This window comes from Aplidium turbinatum, chromosome 18 (assembly GCF_918807975.1).
Source record: "Aplidium turbinatum chromosome 18, kaAplTurb1.1, whole genome shotgun sequence".
NCBI classification, from domain to species: domain Eukaryota; kingdom Metazoa; phylum Chordata; class Ascidiacea; order Aplousobranchia; family Polyclinidae; genus Aplidium; species Aplidium turbinatum.
In genome coordinates, this window is record NC_137489.1 from 1,688,067 (window position 1) to 1,711,661 (window position 23,595).

The 23,595-nt window shown below is 41.9% G+C and overlaps 2 protein-coding genes across 3 annotated transcripts; one reads left to right on the plus strand and one right to left on the minus strand.

Annotated features, from left to right (window-relative positions):
* Positions 1–496: 496 nt before the first annotated feature.
* Positions 497–5,101, minus strand: LOC145787875 (uncharacterized). Its single transcript, XM_082599712.1, has 2 exons — positions 3,529–5,101; positions 497–3,261 (listed from the first exon to the last, which is right to left on the minus strand). The coding sequence occupies exons 1-2, from the start codon at positions 5,099–5,101 to the stop codon at positions 497–499; spliced, it is 4,338 nt and encodes a 1,445-aa protein (XP_082455838.1).
* Positions 5,102–9,814: 4,713 nt separating this feature from the next.
* On the plus strand, positions 9,815–21,776 carry LOC145788006 (dolichyl-diphosphooligosaccharide--protein glycosyltransferase subunit STT3B-like). Of its 2 annotated transcripts, none has more exons than XM_082599849.1 (20): positions 9,815–9,914; positions 11,711–11,908; positions 12,235–12,343; positions 12,490–12,688; positions 12,963–13,117; positions 13,330–13,429; positions 14,096–14,194; positions 14,738–14,884; positions 15,559–15,762; positions 16,507–16,634; positions 17,404–17,433; positions 17,735–17,852; positions 18,021–18,079; positions 18,315–18,433; positions 18,758–18,929; positions 19,284–19,418; positions 19,744–19,880; positions 20,406–20,546; positions 20,614–20,695; positions 21,381–21,776. In XM_082599849.1, exons 2-20 carry the CDS (start codon positions 11,745–11,747, stop codon positions 21,495–21,497), a joined length of 2,415 nt encoding a protein of 804 aa, XP_082455975.1. In that variant the 5' UTR covers positions 9,815–9,914; positions 11,711–11,744; the 3' UTR covers positions 21,498–21,776. The 2 variants fall into 2 exon arrangements, with proteins under 2 accessions (XP_082455975.1, XP_082455976.1); XM_082599850.1 differs by having other exon boundaries at positions 17,738–17,852.
* The last annotated feature ends 1,819 nt before the right edge of the window (positions 21,777–23,595 follow it).

Below are 23,595 nucleotides of genomic sequence, written 5' to 3' on the forward strand. Positions count from 1 at the left end.
AGGCACTTGGACACCCTGGCCACAATGGCCTGGCGAATACTTACACGATTAACGATTAATATCTACGTTAGCTTCTTGAGACACACATAGTAGCAAACAACTCAGACGCACTACACAGTACCTAACTAGCTACTTATAATGACGCAAATTACTGAGATCGCTTGCGAATACTTACACGGTTAGCATTTACATCATTTGCATGAAACACACAATAGCAAACAAATCAAATGCATTACACAGTAGGCCTAACTAACTAGCTACTTATAACGAGGCCGATGACTGAGATTGCTGTAGAGCATACGTTACTAAGACATGTTGTTGAGTTACGCATATTGGAGTCCTGCGGATGACACATAGAAATACGCAGGTTAATAACAGATTTGCGCGGTACATATCTACAATACACTACAAATTTAAATGAAAGGCAAGGGTGGTACAGATGCCTCGACGACACCAGCTAACAACAGACCAGGGCGTGGCCGGGTCCTGAACGCAGTCAAGCATTCCCCACAGGAGCAACGCACGATATATCCCTTAGGACCAGGTCCACTTTGACCTCACCCGATGCCTCATCCACCACTGAGACTGCCACCCTGACGCGCCTGACAATCGGTTTTCCTTTTCTAATTTGGGGGATGATCTCATGGACTCTCCCCAGACGGTACCTTCCTCTCTTAGTTATATCTTCTGGAGAACCAACCACCACTAATTGGCCAGGCTGTAGGTTTTCCACCAAACTGGCCCACTTTTTTCTACCCTGCAGGGAAGGTAAATAGAAAGAGATCCATTTCTCCCAGAAACTGTGAGATAGAGCCAGGTTGTACCTATAGTCTCTCCGTAACTCATCTCGGTCATGAGGATTTCCTACTGATGAAAATGGGCTCAAGAATGGGTTAAGGAGGGCGGCTGGGGTGATAACAGTAGAATCCTTAGGGTCATCACAGACAGGGACTAAAGGTCTTTCGTTGACTATTCTTGTGGCACTACCAGTAAATGTAAGAAGTTCAACAAAGTTGGGTTTCCGTGATGAGTTCCCAATAACGTGGGAAAAGGCAATTTTGAATTGCTTGACCATTGCTTCCCAGGCCCCTCCCTGGGCCGGGGCATACGGAGGAATGAACTCCCAGTTAATTCCCTTTTTTCGCAAAGAAGTTTGAATTTCAGAAGACTCCAAAATTTCTGGTAGTCTTTTAGCTGCCGCTTGAAATGTGGTCCCGTTATCTGAGTACATGTTACGTATAGATCCACGCAAGTCTACAAATCTGGTAAATGCTAAGACAAATTCACTGTAAGATAGTGACGTCACAAGTTCCACATGGATTGCTCTACTCGCAAGACAGGTAAATAACAATCCCCATGCTTTCTTTTGGCTTCTTCCTTCCACAAACGTCATTGGACCAAAATAATCTACGCCACTGTTGAAGAAGGGTTTGTTATAGGCCGTGGTTCGTGGTAATGGTAGATCCGACATAAGCTGCCTGATAGGCTTTGCTTTCTCTAAGGCACATGGAGCGCAGTCATGCAAATAGTGTTTCACCGAGGAATTACCGTTTGCAATCCAAAAACGTTGACGAGTAGATAACAGTGTCTGTTGCACACCACAGTGATAGCTATCACAATGAGCGTCAAGGACAACTAGCCGTGTCAATGCGTGCCTCGAAGGCAAAATAAGAGGATGCTTCGCATCGACAGTTATTTCGGGAGACTTACTCAATCGACCTTCAATACGAAGTCTCCCCCGTGTGTCCACACAAGGACGATACTTTTTTAGAGAGCGCAACTCCTTCAGGCACTGTTTATCAGCGCCAGCTTCGCTCGAAGCAAGACGTTTTGTTACCACATCGATCGACTCCGGCAGGCCGTCACAACTTAACAAATCTCTATACACTACTTTTTGTACGTAAGAAACAACCCTATTTAAAGCGTCCTCAAGATAGGATGCATTTAACTTTGGTTTTACATACCCATGTTTCTTGCATTTGGATACAATGAACTCCGTGAAAGCTACAAGATAGGCGGCTCTTTTTTTCAACACGTACAAAGTAGGTGCGGTTTCGATCATCTTGCTAATGGAGCCAGCAGTTGCATTTTCATTTACCGTTATCGCCGGCGACAGTTCCATTTTACGAATAGCAGCATCTGCTCCATTCACCGTTGGGACCTCGCCCTCCTGCATGAGAAAAGATGGACCGCTCAACCACATCTCTCTGGAACCTGTTTTTGTGATGGCATTCGGTCTGGTTCCAACGTCTGCCGAGTTGAGATGTGTCGGACAAAAATGCCATTCTCTCACCTCTGACAAGAGTAAAATACGATTTAACCTACGAGTAACAAACTTGCATAATCGTAAATCAGGATTTCTGATCCACTGAAGGACAGTATTCGAGTCACACCAGAAATGTTTTCTAAGATCAGGCAGGTGTAGTGCATTAGCTGCCTGGTTTAACAGTTCCGTAGTATTAAGCGCGGCTACAAGCTCCTTTCTGGCAATCGGCCATGCACTTTGATGCTTGAGGACAACCCTACTTTTGCCAAAAACGAAGGATACGCAAGGGACTCCGTTACACAGCCTACGTATATACACAACGGAGGCAAAGGAGTGATTGGAGGCATCACTGAATCCATGTAACTGATATACGATATCATCGTCTGCACAACACGGCTCTGTGTTTACAAAATACCATCTAGGTATGGAAAATTCTTTTAGTAAATCTAATGAATGAATCCACGACTTCCACTCTTTTATGTAGCTTTGTGGCACTTCGGTGTCCCAATCGAGGCCTTCAATAGCCAAACGCTGCAGAATTAACTTAGCTTTAAGGAAGAATGGAGCGCCGAACCCTAGTGGATCGAAATTTTGGCCAAGTTGGCTTAACATTGAGCGACGTGTGTACTTCTCTAAAGGTTGGAGAGAGCACTTAATGAAGAATGAATCTGACTCGGTTTGCCACACACAACCTAGAGTTTTTGCTACTGGTAAGTCTGTGTCGTCTTTTTCGAGGTCGACATCGCGAAAGGAGGAAGCCAGCATCTCTTTTTTAAAGTCCGACAAAACATCCAACGCCCCTTTGTTGGCACTCCATTTCACCAAACTAAAGCCTCGGCTATCGAACAAGTCAATGGCTTGTTTAGCAATCTCACTGACCTCATCAAGGCTATTTCCAGAGAATATCAGATCGTCCATATACATATTTTTTCGAATGGCACGCAGGGTCAGGTCACTGGCTCCAGTGGGGTTTTGTTCAATCATCTTTTGAATGGCTAAGCAGGCGACGTATGGACTGCTTTTAATTCCCCAAGGGTGTACACAAAATCTAAACGGAATTACTTTGCCCTTTTCGATATCATTATTCTCAAACCACAGCAAACGGAACAAGTCGCGTTGTTCCATTGGTAATTGAATCTGGAAGAAGCACTTGGTTAGGTCTGCCATTAGGCCAAACTTTCCCAATCTAAAGCGAGCCAGAACTTGTGTTAAAGGGTTTAATATTTCTGGGCCCGACAAAATCACATCATTAACACACCTACCCTTAAACTCAGATTTGCCGTCATATACCACTCGCTTTTTTGCTTGGGATGTCACAAAATATGGTAAGTACCACACACATGCTGATGAGTCATCGTCTTTTACCGGCTCAATGTACTCACTGGACTGCATTTCAGTCATCGTTTCTACTAAGAATATTCGAACATCAAATTGCTTTAAAGCCTTTCGTCGTAAGCTCAGAACACGGTCAAAAGCCAAAGAGTGGTTATCCGGTAATTCAAAGTCGGTTTTTAAAGGTACGGGCATTTCAAATCTCCCATCTTCAACTTTCATTTGCGTCTCAACAAATTTTTGTGCTATGACATCATTGCGGGACAGTTCTATCGTTTCATCTGTTAGGGTTAAATCCTTTATTACATGTTTTAAACGACTGATTTCAATCTCCTGCGCATCAAAACTGTCAAGACTAAGTGACTCCTCAGCGACGTTACCATTAATGGCAACACGACGTACTTTAGAATCACCAGAGATCATAGAACCTCGACCTCCACTAGCCAGCCAGCCCAGTGGGGTTAAAATAGCATGGGGCTCTTCCCGAGTCATGCCAACACGTTCTTCTAATACTCGCATCAAGTAAGCATGGTCATTCCCGATTAGAATATCGACCGACATTTTGTTAGGTAACGAAATCAATTCAACATTATCGAAATGTGAAAACCTATTTAAGTCTTGATGCTGCGGCAATGTTTCGACATGGTCACTCCAAGGTGCATTTACCACTGCTTCCACATCACCATACAGTTCGTCAGTAACTAAGGATTGGATATTAAATTTAACCAGATCAGAGTTTATTTCTTGTTTGCCTGCTAGAGTGTCCATGCGGAAGGATACATTATCCGTGGCTTTTAGATACAATTCTTTAGCCAATCGGCTTGAAACAAATGTGAGCTGAGAGCCTGGGTCGTGTTGACAGTAAACCAGAGTGGTCTCTCCATTAGATGGGTTTATGACCCGCGCAGCCGTGACACGATTAAACACTGCCCTCTTATGAGCGATGCTTACGCTACGATTAGTGACGGCAGGTGCCGTTCTAAGACCATTGCCATTGCCCGATGTTCCTTGAGGACTCACATAAGCGTCGTGCAGTAGATAATAGTGCTTAAATCGGAAATCTTCGCCGCAGCGCCTACAATTACATGATTGGGTGCAGTTTTTTGCTTGGTGTCCTAGACGTAGGCAGTTTAGACAACGACCAGTCGTGGCGATAACATCCCGGCGTCGCGACGGCGTCAAGTTTAGGAACTCGGGACAATTGGGTAGTCTGTGACGCTCTTGCTTATTCCTACTCTCACAATAGATACAAAGTATGTCCTTCCTCGTACCCTCAAAAGAGCGGCTACCAAACGTGTCTTCTCGGCTCCCAGAACTAAAGCCAGACCCGCGACTGCTACCTTGGGTGACATTTCTGACAGGCTGTGCTGAGGTTTGACGAATACGCATAATGTGATTATCACTTGCCGACCGTTTTGTATCTTTTCTAGCAACGACTTCCTCCATTAAGCGTATGGCGAAGTCCGTAGAGCGACACGTCTCTTCGCAATTTACGAAATCCATTAGGCTTTGGAAGCTTGGTTCCTCGGTGCTACCATATTGCTCTTTCAGATAGTACAAAAGTCTTTCTTCGCATATCCAGGTAATCGACCTGCTAAGTCTAGTACAAAACGTCCTTCTAGCTGATGACGCTGGTTATACGCTCTAGCGAAGAGGGTACACTGAGCCAGCTCGTCTTTGAATTCCTTTATTGAGGATGATGACATCCCAGATAATTTATTGCCATGCCGTATCCGCCGAATCTCCGGCTCCGCGAGAAATCCGCCTCTAACACCAAAGCGCTGGGACAAGCGATCCAGCGACATATCGATCCTTTCCTTTTCGCTCCAACCAGAAGTATCCGATGCTAAGTTTGAGATGGTTTGCGCGGCGCTACGTACGCAGGCTGCCTGTAGCAAAGTCAGCCGATTTCCCTCAAATGGGCAACTCTCCATTAGTGATTCAATACGGTTTTTAAAAAATATAAATGGCATGTTGTTGCCGTCATAGTTGATCAATGCGGCCCTGTCATAGAAAGTGCGACAATTATGATATTTATAGAACCAGTTTTGTTGATCCTCAGCACCTCTGTTTGCATTAAGCCCTGGCGGGGATGTCATAACATGTCTAGTTTCACGGCCATCATCTTTAACTAGTGGTGAATTACATCTCTCACCTTTAAGATCTTTCCTTACAGTTAAGGGGCATGTTTGTGACGGTTTCACAACCTTCTCTCTATAAAAATCACGTTGATAATCATAATGAGGTTCTCTTTCAGCGGCCCCATGGGTCCCCCCGGGCGGTTTTGCCAAAAAATTATCTTTAGTCCACGTTCTATACTTGTTTGTGAGGGCGTTCCCTGGAAAGAGCTTTCTTAGGGGAGTTTCTCTATGTGGCGGTTCCATTAAATTCTCCTGTTTAGCCTTGCTCTGTTTAGGTTGGGCATCTATGCTAGCGGCCCCATGAATGTCATGGGATCTCCCAGGCGGATTGACAATGTCAGCGTCCCACCTCTGGACCTTTTCTATCGCTGTAGGGATGTAGTCGGTGACTCCGAGACTACTGGCCGTAGGCCGTCGTTGCCCGCGCTCCGACCCTTGGTCCGATCCACATTGTGAAAACAATTCAAGCTTACTTTGCCTTGCTCTCAGTTCAGCTGCCTTGATCTGCATTTCAATTTCGGCTCTGGCTTCCTCTGCTTCGGCTTTGGCTCTGTTCACCCGCATCTGTTTTTCCCACCGCAACTTCTCCATTTCGAGCCGGATTTCAATCTCTTCTTCTTTTTTTGAACGGCGCGAGCGACTACTCGAGGCACTGGTGGTTGATTTTCCTTTTATTGTACCTAATTTTGTATCTACCTTGGAGATTTGCTTCTGTTTTATGGTACGTTTCAATTCCTCAATCTCTAACCTGACCTGTTCTGTAGCTTCAGATATCATAGTGCTATCCTTTAGTTTATTCGCAAGTTCTAACAGTTCTCCAAAGTTGCCCTCTAACTCCGCCATATCAACCGAGGCCCGCTCTAGCAACGCTTCATCATGTACCATGGAGAGACCTCTCCTTAATTCTCCAACCCCCTGCAGCACCTCTCTTTTTTTGTGTCTGACGTCCCTGAGCACAGCTTCTGCAGTGGAATCAGCATGGGTGAGGCTGCCATGAACCCCCTGAGGATACACCTGCCCAACGCCCGGGTGTTCCGCCGCACCACCCCCAGACGCAGCGCCCCCTGTCCCACTGCCAACGGGAAGCGTACGAGACACCGGATGGCCACCGTCACCTTCCATTTATCAATTTAAGAAATTACACTACTGTATACTACAGCCTACACACAGTAATATCGACACACGTAACGTAATGGACAGCGTAACCAACATTAATTAGTAACTTACCGCTCTCTGAGTTACGGTGGAGCAAGCCTTTTGACAAACAATACAGTATTTTACACAAGTTATTATACACAATTAGGCTACAGTAGAGTTCCAGTTTACAGCACAATCAAAGTTTATTAAAGTCCTTTCGTTGCAGGGAAGTGCTGACCACCCCTTCTGAAGTCTTCCTTGATTGAAGTTTAAATTTGTTAGTCTTTAAGTTAGTTCTTGTTCTTTTAATTCTGTCAATTTTCGTTATTTAGATACTTTATAACTTCTTTACTTCAGTTGTCGAAAGGTAATCAGGTTTTTATTTTTGGTTACATGAGTAGGTGCTCACTGCCTACCTACAATCCCTCCTCGGTCTGCCTGAATCATACTTGCAATTGTTTCTTGTTGTTTTTTGATTTATTGAGCGCGAGTTGGGATAAAAACCTGATTTTGTATAAACTTACAATGGCTTTAACACGACAACTTAAATCCGTGGTACACATTCATTTCTCTAGCTTGCTTTTTTTGATAATGAAATGAAACTCAACACACAATGGCAAATACTCTCCAGAAACCACGGCTCCCGGCACGCGGCAAATGCGACAATCAGAAATTAAACGTCTTGGTCAGAAGGCGCGCCACGTAACGTATAACAGTGAAAGAACGCAAATTCAACGTTGCTTAATTCAACCAACCAAGTTACAAATTTCATCACAATTTCAATTCTAATCAAGAGGGCAATCGACCCGCCGGAACACTATTATCCAACAGGGCATCAAAAGCACCCTATGACGAAATGTCAGAATGAGAATGAATGCATTCAAAAGTCTGTAATTCTTAAATGCTGCAATTCAAACTCACTTGAAGCAGTAGCCAGAATGCGATTAGGCATTCCTATAAACATTCAGTCCTTACAACCTCCTAAATTCAATTCCCTAGATTTCTAGGCGAGACGCGGTATTGCGCTAAAAGTCCGCGGTGTTTCTACAAATCGACTGAATTCCAGCGCGCGTGACGTCAAATGCGCGTGACGTCAGAGAAAGTTTTCGGCGTCACATAGGCTAAGCAAACTTTTCATTCTAAACTTTCCTATTAAACATCATCACCTCCAGACAATTTTTTTTCTGTTAGGCTACCCAATTAGCATTTATATTTCGCAAACGTGACCTTTCTCAAACTTTTCAAAACCTATGTCCGCAAGGTCCCTTGCTCTTTTTGAATTATTTTTAATAATTTCACGATTTAAAATGCCACTGATTCAAATGTCATTACCCTCAGCAAAAGTTTGGCATATGATACTGAAACACTAAAGATCTTGTACCGTAGGCTATTCTTTTCTTAACTATCTACAAACCGGAACTTCAAAAAACTACAGTTGTATTTTTTTACTTTGTGGTACCGGTACAACATTTTTCATTACTTACCGTCTCGTCATAAAGGAACGTGATCTGGTAAAGCATGAAATGTGGATTAGCCAAAATGACAGAAATGTTGGCGCAGAAGAAAACACGAAAAGATACGCAAACATAGGCCTAATAAAAGTTTTTTTGTTTATCTATGAAAAATATCAAGATAATCAAATGAATTTCCACTGCACTTATGAGTGAGATGTTGTGAAAAAAGGCGACCATTGAATCAGTTAGGTTGTATGCGTATTTCAAGGGTAGGCTTAACCTGTCGTCTAAATTTTGAAATAAATATTCATATCAGTGAATGAAGTGTTTGGCATTCGTGAATTTCTTGGTTTGGATATTTTTAGACTGCCTCAGTTTTGATGTCTGATGTTTTCGAGAATTCTTTCGAAACAGCTCACTTCTGATATTAAAATCAAAATGCATTTTTATGTGAAAGATGCTAAATTTGTTTAAAAATACCAATATTTCATCAGCTAAGGCAACAGGGATCAGTTGTCAGCAGATGTTAAGCAGAAAATATTTTTCGCACAAAAAGGTCTGAACTGATCATCACGTTATCAGAACTGATGATGCACTAGCAAGTGGGAAATATATTTTCTGCATAACATCTACTGACAACTGATCCCTGTTGCCTTGGCAATTGAGGTTTTAGCTGTCTAGATATGAACCAGGGATCGTTTCAGAACAAGACTAGGTCAGAAAGCGAGGCAAACTCCTACTCAGCTCAGCAGCAGCTTAGAGCAGTTAACTAATGTTTTATCAGTTATTAAAAGCTGAAATCAAACTTGGAGTGCTTGACATTAATTTTATTTTTGTAATTTAATCTTAGATATTCTTGTCTGATGCAAATAGTAATATATAATATGCTGGAAATATTAGGCTACACTGTTTTTTAGACCCTTTCAAAAATGATATCATATTTACAGCCTTTATTATTTAACCTACACGTCGATGCGGCGAGCGCGTCACACGAAATCCAGCCATGCATGAGTTCTGCACCAGTTGAAACTCTGCAATTGTGTTTGGTTTGCCAAAAACAAAGTTTTTTTTTTCGAATAAATTATTTTTTGTAGCAGGAAAGTTATAAGTTCTTAATCGTAAAGGAATTCTGGGTTTGATGACTGAAATGGTTGAAACAGTTCAGCAGTCAACAATGCTTCTGCGGCTTGTATTTTCATTAAAATTTTGCTTTTGAAATCACAATCGCAAATTATGTCTTTCTGAAACATTTATGAATAGGTTTACAATGTTTTCGCAAATCTGCCATAGCCGACTTCAGCATAAAATGATACAAACACAGCTGAATAAATTCAAGTATCCAAAGTTTAGTTCAGACAATTGATGCACTGTAGGTGCTTAATACTGAGATGATTTAGTATTGACCTGAAACCCCAAATTGGTAGGCTACTACTGTAATTACAGATGAATTAATGACAAGAGTAGACCTTACAAATGTTTATTTTAGGAACTGTTGATTTTTATGATAGGGCTATAAATGAAAAAAACTGCTTTAGTGTATATGTTGAATGTTGATAGATTTTGATACAAGAAAACTATTCTCAGGTAACTACCGTAGTGTAGTAGTCTATATGAGGGTACCGTACTGTAGTTTGTTCTATGATTTACTAGGTTTAACTATTGGCACATAGGCCTATGGCAGTTAATCAAACAAAATTTTCAGCCTACATAGAATAGGTAAGCTCGGCTGCATTGGTTATTGTAAAAGATTTCTATTGTAGCAACATTGAGGTTTTCTCAGCCTGGATGGAATAGACAGGCCGGGCTGCAGTTATGATTGTAAAAGGCTATTGGGGCAGATAAAATTTTTTGTAGATTAAAGGTAATAAGGCTAAGATTATGCTTTATTAAAGATTTTAGCTTTAAAAGAAGGCAGTGGCTATTTGACCGGCTCCGGTCTTTGAATCTGAAACACTATTTGACCGGTCATGACGTCATTACATAAGTACTTTTTTCTTTTTCTCTTTCAAAGCAAAAGACGTGAAGCGCCGATATAAAGTTCTAAATTCAACACGTTTTCTTCAACTCAGTCCGTGGCGCATACGTTGCGTCTCGGGTTGCCATTCTAGAGGGGATGAGTTCGATGCTATCCGGAAGCATTGACTTTTTTTTCATTTTTTTTTATCTAAACTTTGAACCGAAGCGCATTTTTGTGGTCAATTTTTAATTTGAGTAGCCTACAGCCCATTTTTTTATGTCTTTTCAAATGTGAGTAATAAAGTTAGAGTTTTTTTAATTTGCTGGAATTTGAGAATTTCTCTGGGTAATTTTCCGATCGTCATAAGTGACCGTGTTTGCTGAACGACCCTACATTTTTGCTCTCAAGTTAGTTATATTTTTTAAAGAAGTATTGTATAGGCTATAACTAATTTGAGAGCAAAAATGTAATTTTCTTTTAAAAAAATGGACGATTGGAAAATTGGACCACTTATCACGATTGGAAAATTACCAAGAGAAATTCTCAAATTCCAGCAAATTAAAAAAACTCTAACTTTATTTCTCACATTTGAAAAGACATAAAAAAATGGGCTGTAGGCTACTCAAATTAAAAATTGATCACAAAAATGCGCTTCGGTTCAAAGTTTAAATAAAAAAAAATGAAAAAAAAGTCAATGCTTCCGGATAGTATCGAACTCATCCCCTCTAGAATGGCAACCCGAGACGCAACGTATGCGCCACGGACTTAGTTGAAGAGAGCGTGTTGAATTTAGAACTTTATATCGGCGCTTCACGTCTTTTGCTTTGAAAGAGAAAAAGAAAAAAGTACTTATGTAATGACGTCATGACCGGTCAAATAGTGTTTCAGATTCAAAGACCGGAGCCGGTCAAATAGCCACTGCCTTAAAAGAACCTCATAGCAATCAATTCAACTTGTAGTGACCTCTATATATTGTAGTTCACATCTTTTCATAGTATAAGCCTTGTACACTTGTACAATGTACAGTTGCATTGATGGCTATGAGATTTTCTCAGCCTGCTTAGAATAGATAGGCCGGGCTGCAGTTATGATTGTAAAAGGCTATTGGAGCAGATAGAATTTTTTATAGGCCTAAATTAAAAGTACCGTAATAAAGCTAAGGTTATGCTTGAGACCTTAGACCTAAGCCTTAAAGAAACTTCATGGCTATTAATTCAACTGTACAAGGTTTGCGACATTTAAAAACTCCTAACAGAAAAGTCGTGTTTCTGGTCATGGTGGCTTAAATTTTATAATTATAATAAATTAGTTTTGATGCAAAATTATCTGGGTTATCATTTGTAGTGATTTAAACGGAGTCCATAGTGGAGAATTAAGAAACTTTGTGCATATATATATTCAATAAACTAACTTTGTATTTCAGAAAATTATTACACATGAAAAAGATATTGCACTAGATGGCAGTAGCAACACAGAAAGGCTTTGAGGGAATTCGAAGCCCGGGTGCCATCACATCACTTCTAGTTGTTATCATTTTAGCCCTATGTTGTCTCATTTCTTTTGCGGCTCGTTTGTTTGCTGTGATTAGGTTTGAAAGCATCATTCATGAGTTTGACCCTTGGTGAGTATTTATGTTGTCACACTGTCCTCTTATGTCACAATATCAAATAAGTCTAGCAAATACAATTAACAGTGTGTGGGATAAAATTAGATGATTCTTCAATTATTTAACAATGTTAACTTGATAATAAATATGTTGTATCTTACAGAATTGATTTGATAAGTTTCTTAGTTAAGTTGTCAGCTGTTCTTTGACAATAGTAACGAAGGTGACGTGATCAACAGCAAAAACTTTTGTCATGGTTCCTTCATGTAAAGGACAATAGGACATGCTTGGTAATGTCTGCTTGTGATTCTGACACCAATAACATTGCACTTTTTCATCAGGTTTAACTATCGTGCCACACATCGACTGGCAACTTATGGATATTATGATTTTTTGAATTGGTTTGACGAGCGAGCATGGTATCCTCTCGGCAGAATTGTAGGGGGAACGGTTAGTTTTTTGGACATCATTGATATTTTTTCATGTACCGGTACTAATTCTTACCATTTTCTTTAAAAATTTATTAGCCTATAAAATGTATATATACATGAAGTTGATTAATTCATTTTGTTTTATGAAGTTTCATTTGATTGCAGATCTATCCCGGGTTAATGGTCACTGCTGGTTTTATTCACTGGCTGTTGAACACGCTACATATTTCTGTGCACATACGGGACGTCTGTGTTTTCCTTGCCCCTCTATTTAGTGGCTTGACCTCAATTGCCACATTTCTCCTGACAAGGGAAATATGGAATTCTGGAGCCGCATTGTTTGCAGCCTGTTTCATCTCCATAGGTTTGTAGTTGAAAAGCAGTTGGTTGATAAATTACCTTCGATCACCAGCAGATTAACTCTCTTGCGCTAATCAAACTCTAGACAGAAGTGGTTGTAGCTGAGGCCAACTGCACTATTTGTTATTCAGATGATGGTTCATGCATGGGTATTTATTTTTTTTATCTGCTGTTATATATCATACACTTTAAATTGCCTAAAATTGTGGCATCATTGAAATTTGTTTTGTATTTTAAATATATATGATACGGTATATAATTGGTCTGATTTACTTCAGTTCCTGGCTACATATCCCGTTCAGTGGCTGGTAGTTATGACAATGAAGGTGTGGCTATATTTGCACTCCAGTTCACCTATTTCTTGTGGATACGTGCTCTTAAGACCGGCTCAGTGTTTTGGGCGGTTTGTACTGCACTTTCCTATTTTTACATGGTAAGTTTGCATCATTGCTATTTGTGTTGTAAAACAATCAATTTTTGTTTGTGATTGCCGTAACACACCTCTTGGTAATACCGTAGTTTTGTGAACTCTAAAATGCAAATTTTTGATGTTTTTTTTGGTATACAGTAGATATTTTTGTTTTCAGCACAGATTGTTTCAATGAAATATGTTTCAATTTTGTTATTGTGATTTTTTCCCATTAGGTGTCGGCATGGGGAGGTTACGTCTTCATAATCAACTTGATTCCTTTGCATGTATTCGTTCTCCTCTTAATGCAAAGGTTTTCCACAAGAGTTTATGTTGGTAAGGACAGTGTTTGTAGTTGTCAGGTTTGCTATGCAATCTCCAACTCAATGCTTTGCAAGTAGAGGTTTGTTCCTTTATGGGGCATACGTTTTTTGAGCGGTTGTCATTCTTGTTGCCAGTTTTGCAAAGTATGCACAAATTGGTTGATCAGGAAAAGAATTAGCATCCTCAAAAGGAGTTATTTCCACCACCTATCCACCTGCAGAGGTGGCGATTATCTATCTGCACAGTTGGCTGACTTATGATATCCAGCAGCTTCTCATTTATTGGAGTCCATTGAATGGGATGGTTGCAATCAGCAACACCAACTATGTAACTGAGTCAATTAGCTCTTGTGTCTCGATTCTTTCACGCAATGTTTTGTGGGACTGTCAAACAGTCAAATTTAATTTTTATATCAGCAGAACATTTGGGGATTGCCATTGCCAAAATCTATCTTTCAAAATTTTTATGTCATATCAGTTTACATAATTTTAACATTGACATTCATTTGAAGAATGTGTAGCCTCGAATCATCATCTTTCTACACATATAAAGAACATGTTTCGGATTATTTCGCATTGCAATATATAATTCAGCTTTAACTTTGGTACCAATTTCAAATTTTTCCGACCACTAGAGAATAATGTTGGGATTCTGTTGTAATGACGTCATGTGTTGCAGCGTACACAACTTTCTTTGTGCTTGGGTTGCTGTTGTCCATGCAAATCCCATTTGTCGGCTTCCAGCCAATCAGGACAAGCGAACATATGGCGTCGGCAGGTGGGTTAGAAATACTTTCTTTGGATGTGATGCTGTCACAAAGGACACATGTGTGATCTAATGAATGGGTAGTTTGCATAGTAGTTCACATGGCCATTGGCCAAGCACTCGCTTGTACGAAGTTTCTATCGGTTACACTTAACGGTTGCTCAGTTTTGTGCTGCCAGTCAAGGACTCAACTGCTGTCATGTGAAATCTTGGCTTTGCTTTACATATGCACCAGGCTGCCAGATTGGTTATGGTTATTTTCTGGTTTATTATACCGTTATCGCCGTGTTTACAACTCATTGAAACAATGCGCGCCAGAAAAGTTGTGCAACTGACTGACTAACTTACAATCTTGTAATCTTGACTCAAAGACCATACTTCGGTCCCTTTGCAGCTTTCAGTTGTTACTCGGTTTTACTTTGTCATGCCATACCGGTAATAATCGTGCAATTACACGATTTTTGGTATATATAATTTTTTACTGCGTCACCTGTTTGACGCATTTTTCTTTTTAAAACAGAATAAACTAACCCAGTAGGCTAATCTCTTGCTCAGGCGTGTTCGGGTTGTTGCAAGTCTACTGCTTTCTGGACTACATCAGATCCAGGATGACGAAGCAGCAGTTCCGATCCCTCTTCTTCTTCACTGTGATGCTAGTGTGTGTTATCCTCATCGTTGGAGTTGTGATGCTCACATACGCAGGTAGAATGTGGTTGGTGTTTGGTTCTGTTTATGAATAGCGCTTTAAAAGTGGCAGTGCAGCGAGTGCATCATTCCCTGAATCCATTTCCTTGCCGGATGTCGTGCAGGAATAAGATTTAATGCTGCACCACTTTTACAAAGTCTTTGTTGTGACCTGACAAGGTTTTGAACCCATGATTTAGAACAAAAATCTGCCTACTGAGCCGGTATAGTTCGGTTTCTTTTATCAGTACCATTACAAGTCGCGAAATCTACCGGTTGGATTTGGCTTGTTAGTTATTTTAACCTTTGTCTCTGTCTGCATGTCACGTTTCTGTGAAATATAATGAACTTCCAATGTAAGAAGCAGCAAGCTTGGGAGCTGGTATTCGGTAGTAGGCAATAGGCAATTCCTAGTAGGCATGCTTTGATAATGATTAAAGTCAGGAAGCTGGTATGCTCATATGCCTGTTGGAGAACTGTGATTAGAAATTAAGGTTAATTCAAATTGACCTTGGAGTTGAGTCATAGAGATGCTGCCTAAAGGTGGCAGCTGACTTTGGTCACCGTTTGGTCTTGTGCTGTCATCCTTGTTGTGCGAACTATTTGCCTTTTGTGTTTGTGCAGTTTCTCTCGCCAACAAAAATATATAAATTGAACTTCGCTTATTTTAAACTGAGTCTTCCACGATGTAGGTTACATCGCGCCATGGAGTGGCCGCTTCTACTCCTTGTGGGACACCGGGTATGCAAAGATTCACATCCCCATCATTGCCTCTGTGTCCGAGCATCAACCCACCACCTGGTCATCCTTCTTCTTCGACCTCCATGTCCTCTCCTGCGCCTTTCCTGCTGGATTGTGGTTCTGCGTCCAGAACATCAACGATGAGCGGGTCTTCGGTGAGCACCATCTATTATGACGTCATACCAGACCCTTTTGACAATATTTGTTTTGTGGTTGATATTAGTTTTTTTCTAATTGTTCGTGCACTACAAATTCTGGTGAAGTTCTTTCATCTTTTGCTTTATGGGTATACAAGCAGATAAACCAAGCAACACCACGCCAATCAGCCCGCCATTCGACATGATAAAAAGAAAAGACAAATTATGAACGTTTTCGGCTATACATCTAGCCCTTGTCAAATTGCGTGCATTACATAAGCTATATTATGTTTGGAAACCCAGGAGGTGTGTTCTTAGGCATTTTGTGGTTGTTGGTTTTGGGAGCCAGTTAATCCAAAAGTGTTTTTGTTCTTTGTGGGTATGCCAAGCAAGAATCTACTATTGCTGGGGTTCATGTCATGAGGATATGGTAGGCCAGTGGCCAAATTCATGACTAAGATGGAGCATTTTGACAGCGGTGGAAAATCTATCAACAGAGAAGGCCCTGGTTAATGGCCCTTACTTTGTAGAATCTTTGTGTTTTTTTTCTTGAGATATATAATAATTAGCAGGTCGTATACCAAACAAACTCTCACAGTGTCATAGCTACTGAAAATGAACCTGACTTCTGCGGCATGTTTTGTTCTACGCTGCTTCGAAGCAACGAAAGCTTCACCGTGCGAAACAGGAAACTGATACATGCGTTGAGTTGCTTGAGCTTCGAAGTTCCAGCACATCCTGTCTCACTGCCATGCTTTTCAGTGATCTTGTACGCTGTGTTTGCCGCCTACTTTGCTGGTGTAATGGTTCGGCTCATGCTGACACTCACTCCTGTCGTGTGCGTGCTAGCTGGTATCGCCTTCTCCAACACTATGAGCAAGTTCATTAAGGTGAACCGCAACTCGGTTGTATGCTTTTATTTGTTACTTTGTTGAGATACTACAGAGGTATCCTTGGCCTACGCCCGGTGGTTGAAGATTTAGATTAACGGTACAGGATAGCAAGGAAGCCAATCTTTGTGTCCACCTTCAGAAATGCCTTTAAGCGTCTTGCCAAAGACACAGCCACATGCCCTTGAGCGGTGTCGAACCCGCGCCCTTTCGAGTGCCATTCCAGGACTCTCACCATTTGGCTATATGGTTTTTCTACCGAGTCATTCGATCTTACTGCTAGTTCAGACACCGAACTGTCCCAGACAGCAAATCAATCTAAAAAGCGGTTGAATGGCTGTCTGGGATAGGCTTTAGGTCAGTCTAACCCTACTTAGACATGACTGACAATAACTTAAGATTGAAGCATTATTCAAAACAAAACAAAGTTTAGATGCCTAAACAAACAAACTTTATAGTTATTTGCTTATTTCTTGTTTAGATTAGATGTATTAGGTATCTCCTGAAGAGGGCAGACAGTTCTTACCGAAAACGTTTGAGTTTATTATGTTGTTATTTTATTAGCGTATTGTATTTGTTTTGACTAATGCTTCAATCCCATTAAGTTACTGTCAGTCATCTGTTGTTGGTATTGTAAAATTACTTCTCCCATTGCTATACTTAGATATTGGTAACAAAAATAATTGACATCTTGAGTGGGCTTCCCTCGTTTTTGCTTTTCGATTGTTGATCATCGTCACTCTGGTTTAGCTCCTTGCTTATTTTTCAGGATGATGAAGTTTTGGACAAGAAGAAGAAGGTAACATTGGTGAACGACTTTGCGTTAGAATTGCCACTACCTCTTTGTTCCTGGGCACTATCAAGCTCTCTGTTAACATTCTTTGAATGTTGTTGAACATCCGACACATACCCATGCAGCAAATCAGTCGTTTTTTACATTGATTCAATATCGGTAGACCATCGTCGTTAAATCAATGTAAAAAACGACTAATTTGCTGTCAGGGTATGTTCTGCTGTTATAGCGTCGAGCGTTGGCAATTACCTCACAAACCGAAGGTTTTATGCTTCCGCGACTTGATCTGTTTCTTGTTACGACACAGAAGAAAGATAGCGGAGACAACGAAGCAACCAGAAGCGACTCGGATGACGACGAAGCTTCTCCCTCGTCTGAACCAGCCAAGAAGTTATACGACAAGGCCGGGAAGAACCAACCAAAGCGTGAGTTCAGACAACAATGATCTCGTTTTGAGTTTCCTAAATTTGCCATTCTGTTTCTTTATGACGACGTGGGAAGTTGGAAGACGTTAACATTCACAATAGGCTGTAGCTGCGATAAAGCCGGTTGCCTGCGCTATTGATAAAATCATGGTTGGTGTTTTCATTCAGGCTCCACCTTCAAGAAAAACAAGACGAACGAACCAGGAGGCTTAGGAGCAAATATTAAGGTGTGGGCTTCTGAGCGGTTGGTGGCTTGTGTATAAAGGCAGCTATGGTTGGTTGTGTTTAAATGCTACATAAAAAAAGATACCGTTTGCCCCTACAAGGGTAAAAACGCTCTCAAACAATGCTTACTTTTGTTGTATTTATTGGTGACGCAATATATGACGTAACGACGCCATCACCTATTGCTACAAACGTGTCGTGTGATGACGATGATGCATATAATTGTCCTTCACACAGGGCTTTGTCATCATGGCGTTCATGCTCCTCCTTCTATTGTTCGTTGTCCACTGCACGTGGGTGACCAGCAACGCTTACTCCAGTCCCAGCGTCGTCCTCGCCTCCTACAACAACGATGGGTGAGTGGGGGTCCAGGTTCGGTTATAGGCAGAAGCGCTATCCCTGCTGAACTGTATGCATGCGGTGACACGGCTTTGGGATTAATAGTTCACTGCAACGCCACCAAACGCTCGAAGACGATTTATCAAATGAAGTTAGATGCAAGGGAGCAATGTTGTTGCATCTACAAGGGGACAGTGTCGTGTGGTCGGTGCCAGTCTGCTGGTGACCACGGTAGAATTGTGCTTAAAGATGAGAGACGAGAGCCGAGTATCGTCCTGCTGAACAATTTAATTTACGTTACTTTTCCACTATTTTTTCAAATTTATTTCCACCAATCACAGGTCGCGCGTTATATTGGACGACTTCAGGGAGGCTTACCATTGGTTGAGAGAGAACACGCATGACCGAGCGCGCGTGATGTCATGGTGGGACTACGGGTACCAGATCGCTGGGATGGCGAACCGAACCACTCTTGTTGACAACAACACGTGGAATAACAGTCACATTGCACTGGTATGTGGAGGTCCACTTACTCGTGTAGTTGAGGGCAGGAATGTGGAGCTCGAGGGATTTTGGTGTGTCCGGAACCGGAGTCGCCCAGTTGTAAACTGGGAGTCGGAGTCGCCGCCCGACTCGACAGCCCTGTTTAGGGTGTGACAGCAGTGATTGCAACCAGCACTTTCAATACACAATGCGTTCTACAATCTATCCATAGTTTCTAATATTTGCTTGATGACGTATCGTTCATTTGCATCCGATTCGTCGCCACAATATTGATTCACGTATCGAGAGCGTCATAACTAGATCAAAGCGATGGTGGATATGAAAGCGTAAGTTTGATCCTAACCCGGGTATGCTTTTGTACAGGTTGGAAAGGCCATGGCGTCGACTGAGGATAAGTCTATAGAGATCATGAGAATGTTGGATGTTGACTATGTCCTCATCATCTTTGGAGGCATGATCGGGTATTCCGGAGATGACATCAACAAGTTCCTGTGGATGGTGAGAACTCGGAGGTTTATCCTGATCATGTGTGCTCTTCCATCTTCTATTCATCTTCATAGATCCTTACTCCTCTGACTCCCAAGCTAATCTATGTTCCAACTGAATCTCTAAGACACCATAGAGGATAATTTGTCTCTGATGGATGAGTTTCAAAAGTGCAAAGATGATTGCATTCTTGTGTAGAAACGCTTGTTGCAATATCCTGGCCAGAGATTTTCTAACACCGTCTTGGTCTAAATATATTCCCTTTATGTTACTCCAACCTGTTGCATGGTAGTGGCGTGCGTGATGACATCACCATTGATGACGTATGATTGTATAGGTACGGATAGCTGAAGGGGAACACCCTCAGGACATTAAAGAAACGAAATACTTCACCCAGAATGGAGAGTTTCGGGTTGACAAGGACGGCTCCCCCACCCTGCTGAACTGCCTCATGTACAAGATGAGTTACTACAGGTGAGCTCCATACTGCGCAGTTGCTTTGCGCATGGTGTTGTAACTGCCCTGTTCCAGCATTACGCCATTTTGGTCACGATCCAGTATGTCGCACATCTGTGGATCAACTTAACTTTGCTTACAAGCACGGGCAAGCATGTCTCAGTAAAGAGTAGGCTACACCGTTGTTTCGTGTGACGCTATTTTATCACAAATCCAAGCAGTTTTTCTTAGCCTATCCATGAGCACGTTGTTGTAGAGGTTTGTTACACCCAGACTGCAAATTAGTCGTTTTTTACATCGATCTAACGTCTGCAGATGTTGAATCAATGTAAAAAATGACTGGTTTGCTGTTTGGGCATCCTGTTGTCCGTGCGACCTCCATGATGATAGCAGTGATCAACTGAACATATGTCTTACTCTCATGTCACTCCTTTAATGATCTCATACTGCTACAAGCGATGGGAAGTTGTCGTTGCTTGGCTGGTGCCCCTGGGCTCTTTGTGACCAGATTATCAATAAATCAGCCCCTGCTTTCTCCTGCAGGTTTGGGAGCATCCAGATGGACTTCCGTAATCCTCCTGGATTCGACAGAACGAGGAACGTGGAGATCGGAAATAAGAACATCAAGTTTGAACACCTGGAGGAGGCGTTCACATCCGAGCACTGGTTGGTCAGAATATACAAGTGAGTGGGCGGGGCTTGTCACGCTCTGATGATCATAGCTCGGTTGTGATTTATTGTTATGTTTCAGAGTATTGAAGCCAGCCAATCGTCGTCCATTAGGTCATCCTCTGGTGGCCAAGCGCTACAAAGCCAAGCATGTGTCTCGCAAGGTAGGTTGGATAGTAATTGCTGATGGATGAACTTATTTGAAATTGACGTTAATTCTGATGTTGTCTTAACAATCAAATCGCCACAATAGCTCAGTTTTGCGAAAGACGGCATCTAGATCAAGCAACCGTGGTTCAACTCACCCCGATAGCTTAGTTGGTCAAGCTCTCCATTTTGTAATCAAAGAAACGGCCTTGAATTAAGCGGCGCTGGTTCGACTCCCGCGGTGTGCGCCTGAGCAACGCAGAATAATTCAAACAACAACACCTCGATTGAACAGGAAACTTTACCCTGCCAATTTTCTATGAACGGCTTTGCGTCGGTGGTTTAAAGCCTTCACTAGCACCACAAGTATACGAAACTACCACGATTCAGCCTCAAAGAAACTTTTTCAGTTTGAAGATTAAGATTCCTGCGATCAATCTCGTTGTCTTGGTTACCGGAAGTAGTCGTTTAACGGCGTCCAGTGAAAAAATTGCCGTTTTTAATGTTTTCGTTCCTTGTAAACACCGTGGTACTTTTTGCATGTATTGCCATTGCAATCCACACATAGCCTGCATAGCAGAGCGATCCAGATGGCAGACCCGCCCTTGGTTGGAATTTTCCAGCTTTCATGTCATGTGTGGATTGCCATGGTGACGTTTGTCCGCTTTGCGAAACAGCGACCCAGTTGTGTTTGCGTTGCAGACCAAGAAGCGACGAAGAGGAATCGTCAAGAATAAACTGGATGTGAAGAAGGGAAGCCGCAGCCGACCCGCTCGCAGAGTGGCACCGAAGCGCGCCAAAGCCAAGAAGGCACTGTGACGTCATCGCTAGACCGCTTCCAGATTGCACGTCATATCCGGCGAGGTTTTGTTGCTTTCGGGCTCGTGCAACGTACACATGTAAAAGTTTTGGAATCAGAGCTCTCATGACGTCATCTATTGATGAGGTCACGACTTTTGATCACCAAGTAATTTATTGACGCAGTGGCGATTTGAAACATTTATGACACGTGATTCCATCGTAGCTCTTCGCTCCCGTCTCGCTGCTTTTGTGTTGTTGGTTGTTTCGTCACAGAAATTAAGCAAGATAATTGGTCAATCTTGTGTGTTGCGTCATAGGCGAGGTTCAGCCTTGAGCAGGAAATTGTTCAATCACCGAGGAGGGAGGACTTTAATAATAATAATCATGCTTTCATTTGCGCCCATTGCGATAACATACAGTACACTGCAATCACAGATGCGATACAACAGACGACAGGAAGCAGCGAAGTGACATATAGTCTTCGAGTCAGCTGCTTTCCTTATTTTTGGCTTGCCTTTAAGTGTCTTTCACCGAGACACAGCCGCGTGCTCTGGAGCGGTGTCGAACCCACGTCCTTACGAACGTCGCGCAGACGTTCTCACCACTCGGCTACGCAGCCGACTTAACTCGTCGGCAATGCAGGCTATTCAGATTGATTGGTGTGTACGATACGTACTTCGTCGCGTATTTGTACTCCAAACAAACAAAACAAAGTAACCTTAGCGGGTTTAACATAATCTATTACACACAATATAACATAATAACTCGAACGTTTTCGACACGTACGTGTGTCCTCATCAGGAATTACTTAAATCTGCGATATAATTGCAAGATAAATTTGACTTTGCACTGTAACCGCCCAAGACAAAGAGGCCCCGGAATGACTCTTCGTACCCCTAGTGAAAATTTCTCTCAGAGGCCATGCCTCTAAATGGAGAGCACAGAGCAGTCCTTAGAATGCGTTGCTCAAAGCGCACACCCCCAGAGTCAATCCAGCGCCGCGTGATCGTAAGCCATGAGCTAACGGGGCAGACGATGTGTAACTTATTAACTGAGCTAAAGGAGATAGGAAGACGTAGAACTTATAGCGACGAGCTTTGGGCATGCCGAAAGCAGTGGATGTGACCCACTTATTTACATTCAGCAACAGTCTAGGTTTGTGTGCAGCAACACGACTTGCTGATTCTTCTCAGACTAGTGTTCAGTCAAGCATTGATTTGTTGGAACATCGCAAGAGTAATATGAAACTTAGTAACACTTGATTGAAACTGAGGCAATCCTAATAAACATAATTATTTTAATAGACCATTGAACGGTTAGAAATCACAAATGGAACTTTCATAAGTGTTTTTCACATGAGGGCTAAACGCATGGCTTAAATAAAACAAAACAAATGACGTACCAACGGCAGATGGTGCAACGATCACATACAAAACAGCACTTTTTTGTGAAGTTTTTTTTTTCAAAATCTTAGAATTTTGTGATGACAAGATGTGAAGGTTGGCTTGGAATTGCTTTACGTCATAGTGGATACCTTCCTACCAATGGTAGACTGTTGCTGTTGAACAAGAAGCTGCAGAACTTGTGGCAAGATGAGCAAACAAAGCCGTTTACGTGGAAGATTCGGTACTTGGCTTGGTGCATATTCAATCAGCACCCGAATTTTGTGTGGATTGATTGTGAGAATTTCCTAGGACGAAAAAAAAACACTTTTGGAGCTTAATCTTGAACTAATCGGCTATTGCTGGGAGCTTTGGCTGCATGAGAGAGTGGTGAGTGCCCTGGTTGGACGTTCGATTAGGCACAGGTCAACACCGCTCAAGAGCATGCGGCGGTGTCTTGATCAAGACTCTTATAGCATGCCGTCAGGGCTCGATTTACCACGAGGCACAGGCCTCACGCGCCCTGGTTACAAACGTTTTCGGCTTAACTTAAGCTTTCATCAGGAATCTGAAAATATTTGTAAAATGCAATAAATTTCAACTTCTTGAAGGTAGCCTAACTAGCTAACTGACTATAAGCATCAACTAATACTCAGCGATTAAAAGCAATAGTGTAGAAAACAGACAGACAGACGAAAAACAAAATACATTAGTAAAAGGTAACTACGTAATTA